The following is a 20,810-nucleotide window of genomic DNA, read 5'->3' on the forward strand; positions in this document are numbered from 1 at the left end:
TCTTGCTAGATATGGAAATCAAACAATACCCTATTGTAACTGCTTCACAGTGATCACTTTGCAAAAAGTTTCACTAAAAAGTTTCAAAGATATTTGTCTTTCTCTGACTTATTTCACTTACAATAATACTCTATCAGTTTGTAAGTTATACAAATGTCTAATCACTATGCTGTATACCTGAAACTAATATAATATTGTATGTCAAAAAATAAAAAACAAATTAAATGTATGAAGGGCGCACAAAAATTTGTTTCTGTTATAACAGCAAATGGGAAAAAAGCAACAGAACGTTCAATGTAGGTGAAAATATAACAACCTTTAATATGGAAATTTATACTTAAGTTCTGAAAAGCTGAAATAATATTCTCATACTTAAGATAATATGTAGTAAGAGTTTCAAGGTAGGTTTTTAGTTATTTTTCTTAGATGTAACCTTTACTTCCCCCCCCCAAACCACGACAACCTTCACTTGACAACAGAGTTTTGAACAGTTGAGTTGTGAGAATGTGAGCAGCTGCTGTTATTATAACTAAAGGTCTGTCTACTGCTTGAGTCTGAGAGACCACATGTTCGGCTGTCCTCTCATCTTGCCATCCTCACCAATTAACTATTAACATGGAGGGCTGTACACATGCTCTGGGGGGCTCTTTAACAGGCTTCTTGGCGAGTGGAACAACTACACAGCAGGGATCTGGGAACTGAGTAATGCTGGAATATAGGGGAGCCGTCCGTAGTTCTGCTCCTTCTAATGACTCTTTACTCCATAGTTCACCATATAACAAAGTCTATTTAACTTGGCCATTTTCACATTAATTTTCAATACAATGTCTTTGGGCATATACTAAAACTATATTCTAGAAAAAAACATTATGAGTAATACTACTATACAAGGAACATTGTTTAGGACTATATATATAAGATGATATATTTGATGAGTAAGTTTAGTGTTTTCTTAACAGATATTTAGAATGTAGTTTTATACATTTGTTTCAACATATGCTTCCTATTTTTCCCTGTGCTGTTATGGAGATAATCTTTAATCCAAAGGAAATAAAAAAGTTCCAGTTCAAAGTTGTGAGGCTGAACACAAAATATTTCAAATGCAAATTTAAAAATAATTCTTTCTCCTTTTACTTGCAAAGTCTTATTACGACAAGTTACAGTCTTGAATCTATGTCATTATTTTACCTATTTTAACTTTTTACCCTCTTTGCAATTTCCTTAACTATGTGTTCCTTTCCTACAATGAAATTAAACATGGGAAGCATGCCAAAAGTACAATAAAGGGTAACTAATCATTACTGTACAAGTCTGACAGAATGCTAATAACTAAAGTAAGAACACCAATCAGCTGTTTTACCAATCTAAGAGATGTATTTTATATACTGTTTAATCTAGTGTTACTTTATGTAACATATTCAAATAAAAGTACCACAATTCTATTATATATCGATATTTAATTATATGACAAAGATTCCAAGGACATCAAACTACATTTCTATTTCTTGCCAGAAACCACTTTACTATCAAACTCCAAGCTCAAGTGTGCAAATGCCGACATACACTAATTTTCTGCTTCAGCCATACTATCTTTTACTTTTTTTTTTTACTGAAAAAGCTCCACGAGGATTGGGCTTAGCTTGTCTTGTTCACTACAATATCCCTATGGGTGCATAGCACAGTGCCTGCAATAGATATTTCTGGAATAAATAAGTTAAATTACCTTTAATCAATCAATCACCATTCACACCCTAATTTAGAATCTGCAGGGATGGCACTGGTTACAGTGACAGGAAGTTTGTGTATGATGTTAAAGAGTCATGTTACAACATGGTATGATGTTACTAAGATTTAGATGGCCACCTTCATCCATGCCTCCTGGTCTGTCTCAGAACTAACCTGAGAAGACTGGCAGTTTCTTTCATAAAAAGAGGCAGGAAGCTGAAGATTTCTACTGCTTTGATGGATTGTACACGTTGTTTGGAAGCCTCATCTCTGAACAAATTCTCAGTTTTGGAGGTCTGTTTAAGCAATAATAGTGAAGATGACAATTATTAACATCTATATTGAGTGTCTACTATGTGCAAGTACTATGTCAGCACATGGTATTGCTAATCCTCTGAACTGGGTATTCTTTACCCCATTTTTACAGATGAAGGAGCTGAGGCTGAGAAAGTTAACACTCGACTAAGACCATATAACTATAACAATTGGATCTACTTGCCTCCAAAGCCCAGGCTCTTTCTATCATTGACTATGATGAAGGCTACTTTTATGCACAGTCTGTTTCTTAATTTGGACCCTATTTTAGGACTCCTATTGAATAAGCAGCATTAAGTGGTGGTTAAGAGTTTGGTAAATAGAAGGGGACTGCTTAGGTCTAGATCCTGCCACTCAACTATGTGACCTTGAGAAAGTCACTTAAATTTTCTGTCCCTTATTGCCTTATCTGTAAAATGGAGGTACTGATACCATCAACCATATAGGGTTATTATGAGGACCAAATGAGTTAATGTTTGAAAAGATCTTAGGACTGCAACTGGCCCAGAGAAATCACTAAGTAGTTTTTATTAAATAAATTCGTAATCCCTTGGTTCTGTGTAGTATTCCAGTTCTTATTCTCTTTCCTTAACCTAAACGTTGTGATTCTCCTAGCCAATCTTTCAGAGCTATTAAGAGTTTTATCCCCTATTTACTTATAATATAAGTAAACTATTAAGTTTTACATTTTTTTCCTAAATATTTTGACATAGAAACAAATATGTGATCAGGTGTTATGTTCAAAGAGCAAGAAAAGATTTATTTTTTTATAGCTTACTTGGTATTAGGGCCAGAAGGCAACTATATTATAACTAGACAAAATTATCCAGGGGACTATTGTATAATCATCACCAAAGTCTGACCCTATGTTTTCCTAGTTCCACTTCAAAGTAGGCTGTTTTTACTGCTATTTTTCAAAAGCATAAATTTAACTATATCTCTTCCAGTTATATAGGATTTAAATATATCTGTAAAATACCAATATTTAAATATTGCTTAATGGTCAGACATACAGATACCTTATCATCTTAACCATTATTTAATCAGTGGTGAAGATGGGATGACTTCAGGTCATTTGATAGTATTACTGCTGTACCCTTACGGAGAAGCCACAGGAATCACTGTCACAAACATTCATAGTGGGTTTGGAATCACATCTCTAAATAATAAAGATGATCACTGCCAAAATGGCTTTTGAAACTTTTTCATTCTTCTTTTATTTGTGTGTGTGTGTGTCTAAGTCCTTTTGGGATATACATATATATCCCAAATAAATAAATACATAAATATACATAATATGTATATATATCTTGTTCTTTAGATTCTGCATAATTTTAAAGTAAAGAAAAATAATTAATATTATATAATATATTATATGTATTATCATTATAAAATTATATATTGTTTATATATTATAAACTTTAAAATTATATATATATAATATATAATATATTAATACTATATAATATATACATTATATATAATATATATAATATAATATTAATTTTCTTTACTTTAAAATTGCACATAATAGGTTTCCATCTTTTTTATCCTCCCCTGTCTAGAATGTCACTTTTTGCTTAATCTTTCACATGTACTAATTTGTCAAAGATTTTACGATTCTTTTCTCTTTAAAAATACTGAACACTAGCAATGTTAGCCTAGAAATATTTTTCCTAAGTTACTGCCATCACAGGTAATTACAATTCAAGACACGTGATGTAGTGTGACTGAAAGAGTCTAAGTTTCAGAATTAAACAGATCTGAGCTATATACTAGCTTTAAATGTGTAATAGATATTTGACTTTGGAGAATTACTTCAATTTAATCTTCTTTGCAACTGGCATGACACCGGTCTTGCAGAGTTTTTGTGATGATTAGGAAAACTATATAACCTAACAGTGAAGATGGTGGGGTTTGGAGTCAGGGAAAGTCATGAGTTACAATGTGACTGGTCCTGACACTCACTAATTGTGTGACCTTGTGATAACAGAGATAAGGGTTGTGGTGAAGATTCAAGGACATAATATTTGTACAGTACTAGGCATGTAGCGTGTACCTAATAAATATTTGTAGTAATAGCATAGTTTTAGTTGTAGTATGAGTACCAGTATTTTCACTGGTCTCTGGTAGGTCTGTTCCAGGTTTATTTATCATTTTAATCAAACAGCTCATTAAATTTAACTAAACTACTATTAAAGTATTAGCTTTATAATGATTTAACATCATTAACAATGCAAATGATATAAGTATGTGTACAATGTCTAAGATGATTGAAGAAAGAAGTTTCCCTCTAATATTTGTGTGAGTTTATTTTATTATTATTTTTTAGGATTTAAATCTGAGATTTTAATATTTTATTTTTCAATTATAGTTGACATTCAATATTATTTTATAATGGTTTTGGGTGTACAGTGTAGTGCTTAGATATTCATATAATCTATGAAGTGAACTCCTCACTAAGTCTAGTGCCCACCAGGCCCTATTCATAGTTATTACAATATCACTGACTATATTCCATAAGCTGTACTTTACATTTCCGTGACTATTTTGTAACTGCCAATTTGTACTTCTTAATCACTTCACTTTTTTCACACAGTTGCCTAACCCCCCTCCCATCTGGTAATCATCAGTTTGTTCTCTCTATCTATGAGTCTGTTTGTTTTCTCTTGTTTATTTTGTTCTTTAGATTCTGCATATAAGTGAGATCACATGGTATCTCTCTTTCTCTGTCTAATTTATTTCACTTAGAATAATACCATCTAGGTCCATCCATGCTGTTGCAAATGGAAAGGTTTCATTTTTTCATGGCTGAGTAATATTTCATTGTATATATGTACCATCTCTTTTTTATCCAATCATCTATTGATGGGCACTTAGGTTGCTTCCATATCTTGCTATTGTAAATAACGCTGTAGTGAACAGAGGGGTGCGTATGCCTTTTTAAATTTTCTTTGGATAAATACTCAGAAGTGGAATTGCTGGGTTTTTAGGGAGTCTATTTTTAATTTTTTGAGGAAGCTCCATACTGTTTTCTATAGTGGCTGCACCAATTTGCAATCCCACCAACAATGCACAAGGGTACCCCTTTCTCTACATTCTTGCCAACACTTGTTGTTTGTTGATTTATTGATGATAGCCACCCTGACAGGTGTGAGGTGATGTCTCATTGTGGTTTTAATTTGCATTTCTCTGATGATTAGTGATGTTGAGCATCTTTTCATATGCCCATTGGCCATCTGTATGTCCTCTTTGGGGAAATGCCTAGTCAGGTCTTCTGCCCATTTTTTAATTGGATTGTTTGGGGTTTTTTTGGTGTTGGGTTGTATGAGTTCTTTATAAATTTTGGATATTAACCCCTTATTAGATGTATCGTTGCTGAATACTTTCTCCCATTCAATAGGATGTCTTTTTGTTTTGTTGATGGTTTCCTTTGCTGTGCAAAAACTTTTTAGTATAATGTAGTCCCATTTATTTATTTTTCCTTTTGTTTCCCTTGCCCAAGGAGATATATCAGAAAACATATCACTAAGAGCAATGTCAGAGAATTTATTGCCTATGTTTTCTTCTAGGAGTTTTATGGTTTTGGGTCTTACATTTAAGTCTTTAATCCATTTTAAGTTTATTCTTATATATGGCATAAGAAGGTGGTGCAGTTTCATTTTTTTTTAAATGTATCTGTTCAGTTTTCCCAACACCATTTATTAAAGAGACTGTCTTTATCCTATTGTATATATTTGCTTCTTTTGTCATAGATTAAATGACCACGTAAGTGTGGGTTTATTTCTGGGCTCTCTATTCTGTTCCATTGATCTATGTGTCTATTTTTATGTCAGTACCATGATGTTTTGATTACTGTGGCCTTGTAGTTTGTTTGTTATCAGGTGACATTACACCTCCAATTTTGTTCTTCTTTCTCAAGATTGTCTTGGCTATCCAAGGCCTTTTATGGTTCCATATAACTTTTAGGATTATTTGTTCTAGGTCTGTTAAAAATGTCATTGTTATTTTCATCTATGAATTGCTTTGGGTAGTATGAACACTTTAACGATGTTAATTCTTCCTATTCATGAGCAAGACAGATGCATCCATTTATTTGTATCTTCTTCAGTTTCTTTCTTTCATTGTCTTTAATGTCATTTAATTTCTTTAAATGTCTTTAATGTCTTATTATTTTCTGAATACAGGTCTTCTAGCTCCTTGGTTAAGTTTATTCCTAGGTGTTTTATTTATTTATTTTTTTTATGAAATTGTAATGGGATGGTTTTCTTAATTTCTCTAATAGTTCATTATTGGTGTATAAAAATGCAACCAATTTCTGATTAATTTTGTATCCTGCTATTTCACTGAATTCATTTATCAGTTCTAATAATTTTTGGTAGAATCTTTGGGGTTCTCTCTATATAGCAGTAACATGTCACCTGCAAATAATGAAAGTTTTACTTATTCATTTCCAGTTTGGATGCCTTTTATTTCTTTTTCTTGTCTGACTGCTGTGGCTAGGACTTCCGATACTATTTTGAATAAAATGGTAAAAGTAAACATCCTTGTCTTGTTCTTCATTTTAAGGAAAATGTTTTTAGCTTTTCCCCATTGAGAATGATGTTAACCGTTGATTTGTCATATATGACCTTTATCATGTTGAGGTATGTTGCCTCTATTCCCATTTTGCTGAGTGTGTTTTATCATACAAGGATGCTGTATTTTGTCAAATGCTGTTTTCCTGCAGCTATTGATATGATCATATGATATTTATCCTTCATTTAGTTTATGTGGTCAATTGATTTGCAGATATTGAACCAAACTTGCATCCCAAGAATAATGGTGTATGATCTTTTTAACGTATTACTGAATTCAGTTTGCTTGTACTTTGTTGAGGATTTTTGCATTTATGTTCATCAAGGATATCGGCTTATAGTGTCTTTTTTTCTAATGTTTTTGTCTGGTTTTGGAATCAGGTGGCCTTCTAGAACAGGCATGGAATCCCTCCTACCTCCTAAAAATTTTGGAATAGTTTGAGAAGAATAGGTGTTAATTCTTTGAATGTTTGGTAAAATCCACCTGTGAAAGCATCTGGTCCAAGATTTTCATTTGTTTGGAGTTTTTTGATTACTGATTTGATTTCGTTAGTACTAATCAGTTGATTCAGGTTTTCTGTTTCTTCTTGATTCAGCCTTGGAAGATTGTATGTTTTTAGGATTTTATCCATTCCTTCCAGATTGTCCAATTTGTTGGCATATAATTACTTGCAATATTTTCTTATAATCCTTTGTATTTCTGTGGTGTTGTTGTCACGTTTCCTCTTTCATTTCTGATTTTATTTATTTGGGCCCTGTCTCTTTTTCTTGATGAGTCTGGTTAAAGGTTTATCTATTCAAAGAACCAGTTCAATGATCTTTTGAATTGTTTTTTAAGTCTTTGTTTTGTTTATTTCTGCTCTGATCTTTATTATTATTATTTCTTCTATTCAATTTGGGCTTTGTTTGCTGTTCTTTTTTTTAGTTCCTTTAAGTGTAAGGTTTAGATAGTTTATTTGAGATTTTTCTTGTTTCTTGAGGTAGGCCTGAATTGCTATGAATTTTCCTCTTACGACTGCTTTCACTGTGTCCTATAGATTTTGGGTTCTTTTGTTTTCATTTTCACTTGCTTCAAGGTATCTTTTGATTTCTTCCTTGATCTCACTGTTAACCCATTTACTGTTTAGTAGCATGTTGTTTAGCCTCCATGTGTTTGTTTGTTTTTCAGTTTTTTTTTCTGGTAATTTATTTCTAATTTCATGCCATTGTGGTCAGAGAAGATACTTGATATGCTTTCAATCTTCTTACATTTATTGAGACTTATTTTGTGGCCTAACATGTGGTCTATCTTGGAAAATGTTCCATGTACACTTGAAAAGAATGTATATTCTGCTGCTTTGGGATAGAAAACTCTAAAAACATCAATTAAATCCATCTGGTCTAGCGTGTCATTTAAGGCCACTGTTTCCTTGTTTATTTTCTGTCTGGAATATGTGTTCATTGGTGTCAATGAGCTGTTAAAATCCCCTACTATGACTGTATTACTGTCAATATCTCCTTTTATGTGGGTCAATATTTGCTTTATATATTCAAGTGTTCCAATATGGGTGCAGAGATGTTTACTAGGGTTATGACCTCTTGTTGGATTGATCCCTCTATCATTTGGTAATATCCTTCTTTGTCTCTTATTATAGTCTTTGTTTTAAAGTCTATTTTGTGTTATATAAATATTGCTACATCAGTTTTTTTCATTTCCATTTGCATGAAATATTTTTTTCAATCACTTTACTTTCAGTCTATGTGTGTCTTTTGATCTGAAGTGGGTCTCTTGTAGATAGCATATATACAGATCTTGTTTTCTTACCCATTCAGCTACCCTATGTCTTCTGACTGGAACAATATTTGTACAATTTTAAACACATAACAATAAGTTAGGTTCAAGCTCAGTTTGTGAAAAGCCCTTAAAGGAAAACTGAATTATCCACTTATGACTATTATAAGTACATTCTACTAGCCAACGAGTCAAAATTCACTTCTTATTCATGCCAAATTCTTCAGTCATAAAACTTGAAATATATTGTATGTACCGTATATAATTAATGTAACTAAATGACATTTAAACAAATTTGCCATTTGTAGATAGGGTATGGGAATGTTAGAACAAAGATACTAAAATCACATAAATTTAAATAAAGTTTCAAGTACTGTTGAAAACAATCAGGTATTTGAAATAATTTTCTAAGAATCAATATTCCTTTAACAATTGTTGAACATATAGAAAAAGCCTAAGTATTGTGCTAAGAATGTTTATATTGTATGAAATATATTATTATCATAACCCTATGTTAACTAAAAGGAAAATTATAAATATGTGGTCCTGCCTTTGTGGAGACTACAATGTATTACATATACAAGATTATATGAAATCACATGTTTGAGTCAGACAATAAGTACTATGGTAAAAAGTACTAGTAATAAAAATAGAACTAGTAGATGTAAAGTATGTTAACATATAATTAGGATATTAACTAACAAGCCAAAAGCTGTTTGAGAACACAAAGTAAAGTTCTGTAAAATATTCAAATCAGAATATATCAACCAATTAGTAAAAGATAAAGCTATAAATGTTTTACAATAAAACAGAGGAAAAAGACCTGAGAGAGCAAAGATTTGTAAGATGGGAGGAAAAGTGAAGAGAAGCCACTAACCATTAAAAAGAAAAAAGATAAATTAAACTCCATCAAGATTAAATATTTCAGTTCTTCAAAGATACTGCTAAGAAAATAGAAAAGGCAAGTCACAAGCTAGAAGAAGATTATTACAAAGTTGTACCTAAAAAATACAAGAAAATTTAAAATTTAATAGTGATGAGATAACTAAGGAAAAAAAAGGCCAAAAGACTTGGACAAAAGAAAATAGGTAATAGTCAAAAAGCACATGAAAAAATGGTCAACATCACTAGCCATCAAGGAAATGCAAAGTACAAATGTCATATCATTTCACAAGGACTACAATGGCTAAAATAAAAAAACACTGAAAATAAAAAGGTCTGGAGGGATGATATTCCAAGAGAGATGAAAATATGTACGAGACTTATATAGTAATGTTCATAGCAGCTTTGTTCATAATAGTCTCAATTTGGAAATAAATGTCCGTCAGCAGGGAAAAAGATAAAGAAATTGTCATATATTCTTACAAAAGAAAACCAATTAATGGTAAAAATAGCACGGCAACACATATAACACTGTGGATGGTGATATTAACCAATCTATTTATTTTATGTTATATAATGAAATGCATCTATATTGGAAGATCTGCATAACTCAGTGAACCAGTACTTTCCAAATGACCAAGGAATAATATTTCAATATCTTGAATGGGTAAAAGACCCATTTAAAGTACAAGATACACCTTTTAGTGTAAAGCCTTTTAGTGCAATATAGCATGAAAAAGTTCACTGATATAGTTTTTGATTCCACATTACAATTAATGTTTATGAAACTATTACTTGTCTAGTTTCAGAATATATCAAAGAAGAATATCTACAATTATCTGAAAAGGGTATTAAAATAGTCCTCCCTTTTCCAACAACTTATCTGTGTGCAATCAGATTTTCTTTTAATGCTGCAACCAAAACAGCATTTTCACAAGTGTTTAATAAAGAAGCTGATACTAGAAACCACTGTTTTCTACTATGGAAAAATGTAAAACGATGTCACTCTTCTTGCTAAAGATTTTTTGTTTTGGAAAATCATTATTTCTTACAGTCATGTAATCTGTTTATTATTATTATAATTGAATTCATAAATAAATATTTTTAAATTTCTTAGTTTCAAATATGGTAAACATCAACAGATATAATCCAAATGAATGAAAGAGGGTAAAGAGGTTCTGAGATCAAAAGTTTGATAACCACTGGACTAAAGTTGTAATTTGGTATCCTCAGAACTCTACTATCAAATTCACTAACTATTTTGTAACTCTTCTTTTTTATTTTTCAGCAGCTTTATTGAGATATAATTCACATAACATATATTTCACCCATTTAAAGTTTGTAATTCAGTGTATTGGTTTTTTTTGATTTTCACAGATATGTTGTGCAACCATCACTATAGTTGATACAACATTTTCATCATCTCGAAGAAACAAAAAAAATACTCAAACCATTTACACATCACACCCTAATTCCCTCAGGTCTCCCTTTCTCCCCACACTAGAGCCCTAGATAACCATTATCTACGTTCTGTTTCTATTATTTCCCTATTCAGGACTTTCATACGAATGAAATATACAGTATTTGTTCTTTTGTGATGGCTTCTTTTACTTAGCATGCTTTCGAGGTTCATCTATGTTGTAGCATGTATCAGTACTTCATTCCTTTTCATAGCCAAATAATATTCTATAATATGGATATGACACTTTTTGCTTATCCAGTCATCAGTTAATGGACATTTGGGCTATTTCTATCTTTTGGCTATTATAAATAATGGTGCTATTAACACTCACGTGCCAGTTTCTATGTGGACACATGTTCTAATTTCTCTTGGGTATATACTTAGGAGTGAAATTGATGGGTCATATGGTAATCCATGCTTAAGTACTGAAGAAGTGCCAGACTGTTTTCCTAAGTACCCTTTTACATTCCCACCAGCAAGATATGAAATTTCCAATTTCTCCACATTCTTGCCAACACTTACAATGATCTGAGTTTTGATTCTAGCCCTCCTAGAGGGTGTGAAGTGGTATCTTATTGTGATTTTGATTAGCATTCTTGATGACTAATGATGTTGATTATCTTTCATGTGCTAACTGAAACCATTTCATGTGCTAACTTTCATGTGCTTTCATGTGCTGAGACCATTTGTATACCTTCTTTGGAAAAATGTGTATTCAAGTCCTTTCTCCATTTTAAAAAGAGAGTTGACTTTTTATTATTGAGTGTAAGCGTCTTTTATACATTACAATAGATACAAATTCCTTATCAGGTATATGACTTGCAAATATTTTGACCCATCCTGTGGGTTGTCTTTTCATTTTCTTGATGGTGTCCTTTACAACACAAAAGTTTTTAATTTTGATAAACTCCAATTTACCTATTTCTTTTTTCATGTGTGCTTTGATGTCACATCTAAGAATCCTTTGCCAAATCCAAGGTCATGAAGATTTACCCTTAAGTTTACTTCTACGAGTTTTATAGTTTTGGCTCTTACATTTAGATCTATGAACCATTCAGAATTATTTTTTGCACAGGGTATGAGGTAAAGGTCCAACTTCATTCTTTTGCACATGGCTATCTAGTTGTCCCATGCCACTTATTAAAAAAGACTATTCTTTCCCTATTGAATGGTCTTGGTACCATTGTGCAAAATCAATTGACCACAGATGTATTTCTATGACTCTCAATTCTATTCCATTGATTTATATGCCTATTCTTATGCTAGTACTGCACTGTATTTTATCATTGCTTTGTATTAAGTTTTTAAATTGAAAAGTGCAAGCCCTCTTACTTAATTCTTTTTTAGGATTGTTTTGGCTATTCTAAGTCCTTTGAAATTCCATAGGAATTTTGGAATCAGTTTTTCAATTTCTCCAAAAAGTCAGACGGCCTTTTGATAGGGATTGCATTGAATCTATAGATCAGTTTGGGGAGTGTCATCATCTTAAAATTTTTGAGTCTTCTGATCCATGAACATGGGAAGTTTTTCCATTCATGTAGATACTCTTTCATGTCTTTCAACATGCTTTGTAGTTTTCAGAGTATAAATTTTACACTTTGATGCTATGGTGATTGTTTTCTTAATTTCATTTTCAGATTATAACACATCTTTTAAATGTTTATCTCCCCACTACAAAGTAAGGTGCCCTGAAAGGAACCAGTGTTGCTCATTAATTTTTAAATTTCCAGTGATATATACAGTGGGCCACAGTACATTATCAGTCACTCAAAAACAGTGTGGAAGAAATGAATGAATAAACAAATGATTAAAGATAATAAAACACTGCTTCAATAACCAAATTTGTAAGAAGTACAGAATTTTATTTTTCTAATTTGGTGACGGAAATATTTGGATTTAAAAAATCTTGATATGAAAAGTTAAATTTTTTTCTGAGTCAGATCTAATTTTTATTTTGCTAACATTTTGGCATTATTAAAGAGGAATGCTAACTTGAGTAACAGGAAGTTGCTATAGTAACTCACAGAAAGCTCAAAAGTGTGAGTCAGACAATGTATGGGGGTATGCTGTCAATTATACTCCTCTTGTGGAGGAAGGAATATGGTGTTATATCAGCCAATTTAAAATTCTTAAACAGCCACGAAAGATAGTGACTTTTTCTTAAAAGCAGATGTGAACAAAATGCAAATCTTTTTCCTATGGATTGGAGGCAAGTTCAAGGATTATGACACATGTCATAAATTTCGTAACCCTTAAAGTCTCAACTTTAACTACTGGACAGTGTATTTAGGTAAAGCTTCTCCAAATGGCATTTCTTTATCTCCTTGGTGAACTCCAAATCCCAATTACATCTGTTATATTTCTGTTAATTGAATTAAATGTGCAGTTCTCACAGAACCTTGTAGTTTCACTGAGTATAGTCCTTGTTTCTTAGACTTGCTTAAACAATTGTTATTTCAGTTCAGACCTCAGGTGCAAAATAGATGTTTTACTTGTTCAAAGGCAGGAGTTCAGATGAGCCCCTCAACTCCTTTCTAGCTCTAAAATTAAATATTTGTGATTTACTAGCTTTGAAAGACTAAATTCCAGAATACAAACCTGTTATAATTCTTGGACAGATTTCCTATAATGTGGTTCTGAAACCTGATTTTCTGGGTTCAAATGATGGTTTCTCAAGTATTGAACCTAGATGCAGTTTCTTAACTTCTCTATACCTCAGTTTCCTTATGTGTAAAATGTAGGTAACAGTTTTTACAAACAAATTCTGTAAGAACCGTCAGGTCCTGACTTAAAGTAAGTGGTCTGTATTTGTTAGCTGCTATCGTTATTGCTATTTCCTAGAGAAATAAATCAAAACAACTCAAAACTGCTATAAATGTCATTTCAAATCAAGATGTTTTAGCATGTGCATTAGAAAAAAATAACATAAAATAGTACTAACTGCTGAAAATTTAAAAGAATAACATTTACCATTTTATCCATTTTTACGTGTACCATTCAGTGGTATTAAATGTGTTCATAATGTTGTACTACCATCAACACCAACCACCTGCAGAGCTATTTTATCTGATAAAACTGAAATTCTGTACCCATTAAACAATAACTCCCATTCTCTCCTCTCCCCAGTCCCTGGCAATCACCATACTGCTTTCTGTCTCGGATTTTGACTACTCTCAGCACTTCAAATCAATAGAATCACAGTATGTTCTTGTGACAAACTTATTTCACTTAGCATAATGTCCTCAAGATTCATCCGTGTTGTAGCATATGTCAGAATTTCCTTCCTTTTCAAGGCTGAATAATATTCCATTGTAACACGTGGCACATTTTGCTTATCTCATCTGTTGATGGATACTCAGTTTGCTTCCACATTTTAGCTATTATGATTAATGCTGCTGTGAACATAGGTTTACAACTATCTCTCCAAGACTTATGATCAGATCAGCTTTATGATTAAAAGACATCACAGAAAAAAATCAACCTCATATCACAGTGATATTAGCAAGCTCATAAGAAATCAAAGAAAAAAATTAGTAAAGACGATTCACCATATGCTCACAAATATACTAAAACCACAAATATACAAGAATTTAATAATCCAAATGAAAAGATATTTTGTTGCTCTGGTGTTTTAAGCACCTGAAATCTCTTTTATCCAAGGGGCATACAAAAATAATTTATCAGACTCACAAAGCATTTATACTTTGCTTTTGCTTGACTGTGTACCATTAGTTAGGGGAAAGCAATTTTGAAAAGTTCTTACCTGGATCAGATGTGTTGGCATTGTGATGATACAGGCTGAAAGAGAGGTTCGTAGAAGACCGCGGAGAATGTAGAGGAACTTCGTAAGGTTGTGACTGTTGTCACAGTTTTCGGTACAGCAAACGTCATCTCCCCACAAAGGTGAACAAAGATTCTGGATTCCTATTCTTAAAATGTTTTTCTGTTTTTTCTAATCGGAAGTGGGGGGAGAGGGAAACACATTAAGTTTTATTAACCCATACGAGACGTCTTTTACTTTTGCCAGTTCTTATTTTTATTTATAACAGATCAGGGAGACAATGTCAGTAGATGTGGTAAAAAGCTTTATGGACTATCAATAATAATGCGATATAAAGAAAATATTCTAGATTATAAGAGTTTGAAAAAAAGAACAGAGATCACTTCATAGACTGTGTAGATGCCTGAACGCTATACACCTAAAGCTGATGTAGAATCATATTGAATGTCAACTACAATTAAATATATATATAGTCATGGGATGTAAAGTACAGCATAGGGAATATAATCAATGGTATTGTAATAGCTATATATGATGTCAGAGGGGTAATAGACTTGCAGGGATTATCACTTTGTAAGGGGTGTAAATGTCTAACATGTTGTTTTGTACACCTGAAACTAATAAAAAAAGAAAAAAATAACAGAACTGATTTTTATTTACACTTTAGGAAAATTTGAAGAGTATCACAAGCTTCATGCTTTTAATTATTTCTAAATTTGAACAGTGACTACTTGAAGAATCTATTTGAAACAATTAAAATAAATATATAACAAATCAGTTAATAATAAAGAAAATCTAAACTAGAGTGCTTAAAAACCATTGTTAGTATTACATAATTCTCTATGTCTTTCAATAAATGATAAACTGCTCAGTATTTTTCATGTAGTTCTATTGTGTCCACTACCTGATACTTTGTTTGGAAGAAGTTTAAAAATGTATGTTTTTGTTTTAAATTTTACACTTGCCTCTACTTTTTTCTTGAAGCTATTTTCACAATAATAACTGAAGTTCAACACTTCATAAAATTTAAAAGGTGAACATTTAGAACTCAAGCCTACAGATATTAAGGTCATAATAATAGTGACCGATTTTCTTGGGGAAATAAATATTTGAAAACCATTAAATAAAACCTAGAATGATTGTCAAGAAGTGTTTGCTAGTAAGTTATATTTATAATAAATTCTACTGTTTGGGTTATTCTCACTGAACAAATGTTTTGTAAACGCTTTCCTTTGCAATCCAGCAAAATTTCCAGGCAAAGGAAGATCTTAGCAAAACCTGGCACATGGTAATAACTGGAAAATCATTATTATGATTCTGATGGGAAAAATAAGATTTCTTTCTGAAAGCAAAGACTTGGAACATGTGCCACTTTACAGTGTGATCTCTGATCAAAGCATATCCTAAAATATACCCCTGGCTATTGCTATAAAATACCACTAATAAATTTTATTATCCAAGTAGCTATTGCCCAACCCAATATATTTAGCTCGCTGATAGTATAGATAAAAGTTGAATATGTGTATTCTTTTTCAAGGAGAATTTATTGACAAAGTAGACAAAATGAATAAAACACTGAAATATTAGAAGAGGAAAACCGTAGGGGACAGTGGTTAGTAAGATGAGCAAGACAGAGACTCATAGTCTGGACTAATGGATGATTTTGGGTAAGACACACACATATGATTCTGGGTAAGACACATACGTTACTTAGGCCTTAGTTTCCTTATTTCTAAAATAAAAAAGATAGAACATTGCTCTATGAAACCACACAATCCTTCAAATATATAGTGACACAATGTCCCGGATAAACCTATAAGCATGAGATTTCAGAAAGAGAAATTGAGTCTAAGCACATTTGGAAAAACTTCCTGACTCTATGGACCTGAAGCATGATGACATTATCAAGGCAGCTGGTCCAATGTTTCTTTTCTGGTTGTATCAAGGTTATGATAGACAACCACCTCAGGGACCAGATATTATGATCCTAGATGATTCAGAAAAGCTTTTTTATTTTTGCATTACTTGAATGAAATGAAGTAATGATATATCAGAGCCTATGTTAGAAGTATAAATAAGTTTCTGGTGAATTCGGGTAAAATATCTGTGAAATATGATAGGTTATTCCTTTTTTCTGAATTACATAACAACTCAGAATTTAGGTAAACAGCAAGATTAAGGTTCATTTTTTCATCCCTAAACCTGTTATCTCATGAACTGTAGCTTATGGTAGATTCCCAACAGAAAGAGCAATCTGGAAAAAGGCAAAGAGAAACGTACCTAAAAACAATCTAGATATTAGAATGAAATATGAAGGTAAAAGGAATTGGCATCATACTGTTTCCTGTCAACATTTCAGAAATTAAGGTTGGCTATATTTTAAAACACAGTCACCAATACCTACTACTGTTGTATCAGAAAGTACCTGCTAAAAGTTTTTAACAAAACTGAATCCAAAGATCTACGAAAGATTAGTGACTCTAACAGATAAACTGGTAGGTATAAGCATGAAAATATTAAGCCAGAGAATGAATGAGAGGTAAGAGATTTAAGTGAGGTAGGTACACAGCAAATCAGAATATTATTGAGCATAATACTTCCACACATGGAATACACTTCTATTTTCAAGAATATGACAATAAATTGTAAAAATAGGCTTAACTGCAAATTTCCTGGTTTTTTTTGAAATATGTAATTCCTTTGCTACGCCACGTAATAATGGGGCACACTGTGAGACATAATAAAATTTAAAAAAATAAACCTCTGCTGATAGCTGAACAATAAATAGTAAACTTTATTCCTATGAGAAAGAACACCTAAAAACATTTAATTTAATCTGATATTCCAAGTAAAATTAACGTTCAAATTGCATTTTTTATTGTACATTTCTTAAATATTTGGAAATCAAAACTTAAAAAACAAATGAAATTATGACAGCAATATGTAAATGTTTCTACTCGAAATATCTTTACAGATGAGTTACACTACTTATTAGCAATATTAATGATACAATAGTATATAATATTCTGTCCCTTAGAGTCTATTTCTCTATGTTGCCTCCAACTAGTTTAGTTTATTTGAAAATGCAGTGACAAAAAAAGATGAAAATTTCCTTTCAAAATGCAGGATTTATTTCAGTGTCAGAATATTATTTTGACTCAGGAATAATATTTTTCAAGTAGTGCCTGATAGATGTATTCTTTGGCTTCTTGAACTTTGGCTTCATTTGAAGTTTCTGAGACAGACATATAGACTAGGGAACTTAGCAAATAAACAACTAAGAAAAGAAACCTTTCATTTCATTCCAATACCAGCTTACTCATTAAGGTTCTTTGAGTGTGTGTGTGTCTGTGTGTGCATACACATGTGCATATACATGTAAGTATGTTATTTTGCTATTACTTTTGCTTTTTAAAACAATTTCTAGCTCTTAGAAGACATGTCACCATTCTGTAAGAGCAGCAGCTCTGCACATTGTACTGTAGGAACTGTTATGACATGCCTGTTTCCATAGTTACCAAAGCGAGTGGGGAGAGGTGTCTGTCAGGGACCAATTTACCTCTCCAGACAGGCATTGCCATGAAGGAGAAGACACGTTGCCCATAAATCTTAACTACAACCAAAAATGGAGCAATGACAAGCAAAATAAAATTGTACTAAACACCAAGGGCCATCACAAAAACTGTAACATACATGAAAAGCCGTCCATAAATAAATATGTGTGCTTCACCACACACACAAGTATTTTCAACCTTCTATTAAACTGATTATAAAGAGAAATTTTAAAATCATTTTTGTACAAAGTGTTAAATATAGCAGTAAAATGTATAAGAATTTTTAAAATCTACAAATTAAGAACAAATGTAGTGATAATGCCAAAAATTAAGACTTTTGGCTTTTTTGTCTTCTTCAATAAAAATAATGGTGCTCTGGAAATAATTCTGCTAAAATAATATAATGAAATGCAAATCTTTTTGCAGCTATAATAATTAAAATCACCAAGGAAGAATTCTGAGAGGCATGATATCTAGAAATAAAATTTCCCTCATTTTGTTTAAGTTAAACTAACCGGAACATCTTTAATAGTGGTAATTCACAGGAAGTTTTTAAAAATAGAGCTACAGAAAAACAGTTAAGTTATAAAATATTTTAATACAGCAAATAAAAATGCATCTTTTATTCAATGAGACAACTCAAAGCATACTGTAAGAAGAAATAAAATCTTAAATTAATTCTTACTCATAAGGTAATTCAAAATTAAGGCCCGAATGACAGAAATATAAAAAATTTAGATAGGAAAGAACAAGTCTTACAGATTTAAGAATAATTTTCAAAATGCAGCTACTTATTGACTCCAGGTGTTAATACATACATATGTTAATACATAATACATAAATATGTTAATAAATACATATTTAAAAATAATTAATGTTGACAATGTATGTGTACATCTTTCGTGCATTCACTGAGAACTTAGCCAAAATTCTAAATACATATTAACAGTCAACTAAGGCTGTCTGTGCTCTGCCTATTTACATCTTCTGTGCTTGGAAACAGCTTGTTCATTGTTGATTTTTCTAAGACCTTCTGGGTCTACCCCTAGAGAGCTTGAAAACAACATTACATACATGATTATAAAAGGCTTTGAAGGTACTCAATACCTGGGGATTGGATCCATCAAATCCTTCCTCATAAATGATTTTCTGGATAAACTGAAGCAGCTTTATGTAGCCATGGGTCAAAGAACTGTTGGTAAGAAATGGTTCAAATACATAAATGGGCTTATTACACAGGAAATACAAATGAAAGCTAAAACAGTAAGTAAATAATTAAAAGGTATACATTTATGAGATTACTTAAATATAATTTAAAATCTGCCAAAACAGTTAATTATAAAAAAAAAACAAAGTCAGTATATCCAAGGGACAAGTTATAATGCCTTATATTAACTAGCTCAGTGTTCTTGACATCATGGGAAGATATAAATCTGTGGAGACTGAGATGACTTAATTATGTCAGGCTTAGTTACCGCCAAGAAAATTAATGATTTAATGAAGCAACCTAAAAGATGAAGCCACTATAGCTTTTCAGGAGTAATCATAGATAATTAACACATAGTTAATGAACTGCTATGCCAAGTATACCTGAATCAATGTGCTGATCACCTGAGCTCATCTTCCATCAAAGTTTTAATTTTCTTCAAGCAAACTGCTAAAATAACATTAATTCAAAACCTTGATCTTTTAAGACAAATGAAGACACTTCATTTGTAAACAAAAGACAATAAAATAAATGTATGAATTTAAGATGACCTAAATTATTTCCCACATGAATGTAAGTAGTAATGTTACCATTTAAAAATATTTTACAAATGCTGTAGAATATCTCAAAGAAAATTTAGTAAGAGTGAAGAAAATATGCTTTAACATTAACGGAATTTAAGATTCTTCATAAGGACAACCTGTGTGCTGTGGCTGGACATTAAATGTCACGATAATAAGGTTCTGGAGCATAGCTCATTCTTAGACACTGGGAGTGTCTACTGTTGTAAAAAGCTGCGGCTAACCTTAAAAATACAAAAGTATTTGCTTTCTTGTGATCCTAAATAAATCACATAGCCAGAAGAAATGCCCTGAAGAAGGAAATACAATTTGAAGCATACATGCAACATTAGAGAATATAAAAATTAGTAAATGTAACAGATGGCTTAGTGTACAAAATCAGTGGTAGGTGGTTCAGCAAAAACATATGCATGTGTCTGTAAACATTTTATTGAACAGTCGCACCTAGGCCCAAAGTACCTATCTAACAGAAACAAAGAAGAAAACCAAGACGAAAGAATCCTGTTCTGTGCAAAACAAATATAACTTTGACTGAAGGATTTGGCAGTATAACTTTTTCCATTTTCAGTGAAAATACAATGGATTACATGAACACATTTTTTGATTTTCATGAGTGAGTAAATGTATCTATAAATAACGATATTCCATAAGGGCAATGATTCCATAAGGTCAGTTATCTTAACACATATTTGTCCCAGCCAGCTCAACTTTCAGAACACAGGGTTGCTGTTGGAACACAGCAGATTTAACTTCTATCTGGGTCAATTAGCTTTGCACAGGGGGTAAAATCTGCTCCAAGGTCCCAGATTATGAAATGAATTCAAGCCAACCATTTGATGAGTGTCACTACGGGTTAAAGGAAGATGGATCAAGCATATATTCAGTGCCTCCTAATCCTAATAACGAACCTAAGACAATTATTATTTCATACATGCAAAAAGTTTTTAACCCATTT

At 31.9% G+C, this 20,810-nt stretch overlaps 1 protein-coding gene across 3 annotated transcripts in view; it reads right to left on the reverse strand.

Annotated features, from left to right (window-relative positions):
* The window catches only part of ELP4 (elongator acetyltransferase complex subunit 4), a 228,135-nt gene that overhangs the window by 138,685 nt on the left and 68,640 nt on the right, over positions 1-20,810 (reverse strand). For all 3 annotated transcript variants that reach the window (XR_013994164.1, XM_081062436.1, XM_081062435.1), the window contains exons 6-7: positions 19,175-19,259; positions 14,496-14,684 (exon numbers count right to left, since the gene is read on the reverse strand). Coding sequence is in view for 2 of the 3 variants with exons in the window: in XM_081062436.1 (XP_080918562.1) it covers positions 14,496-14,684; positions 19,175-19,259 (274 nt within the window). In the remaining variant the exon portion in view is untranslated. The remainder of the gene's footprint in view (positions 1-14,495; positions 14,685-19,174; positions 19,260-20,810) is intronic.

This window comes from Rhinolophus hipposideros (assembly GCF_964194185.1).
Source record: "Rhinolophus hipposideros genome assembly, chromosome: 10".
NCBI classification, from domain to species: Eukaryota; Metazoa; Chordata; class Mammalia; order Chiroptera; family Rhinolophidae; genus Rhinolophus; species Rhinolophus hipposideros.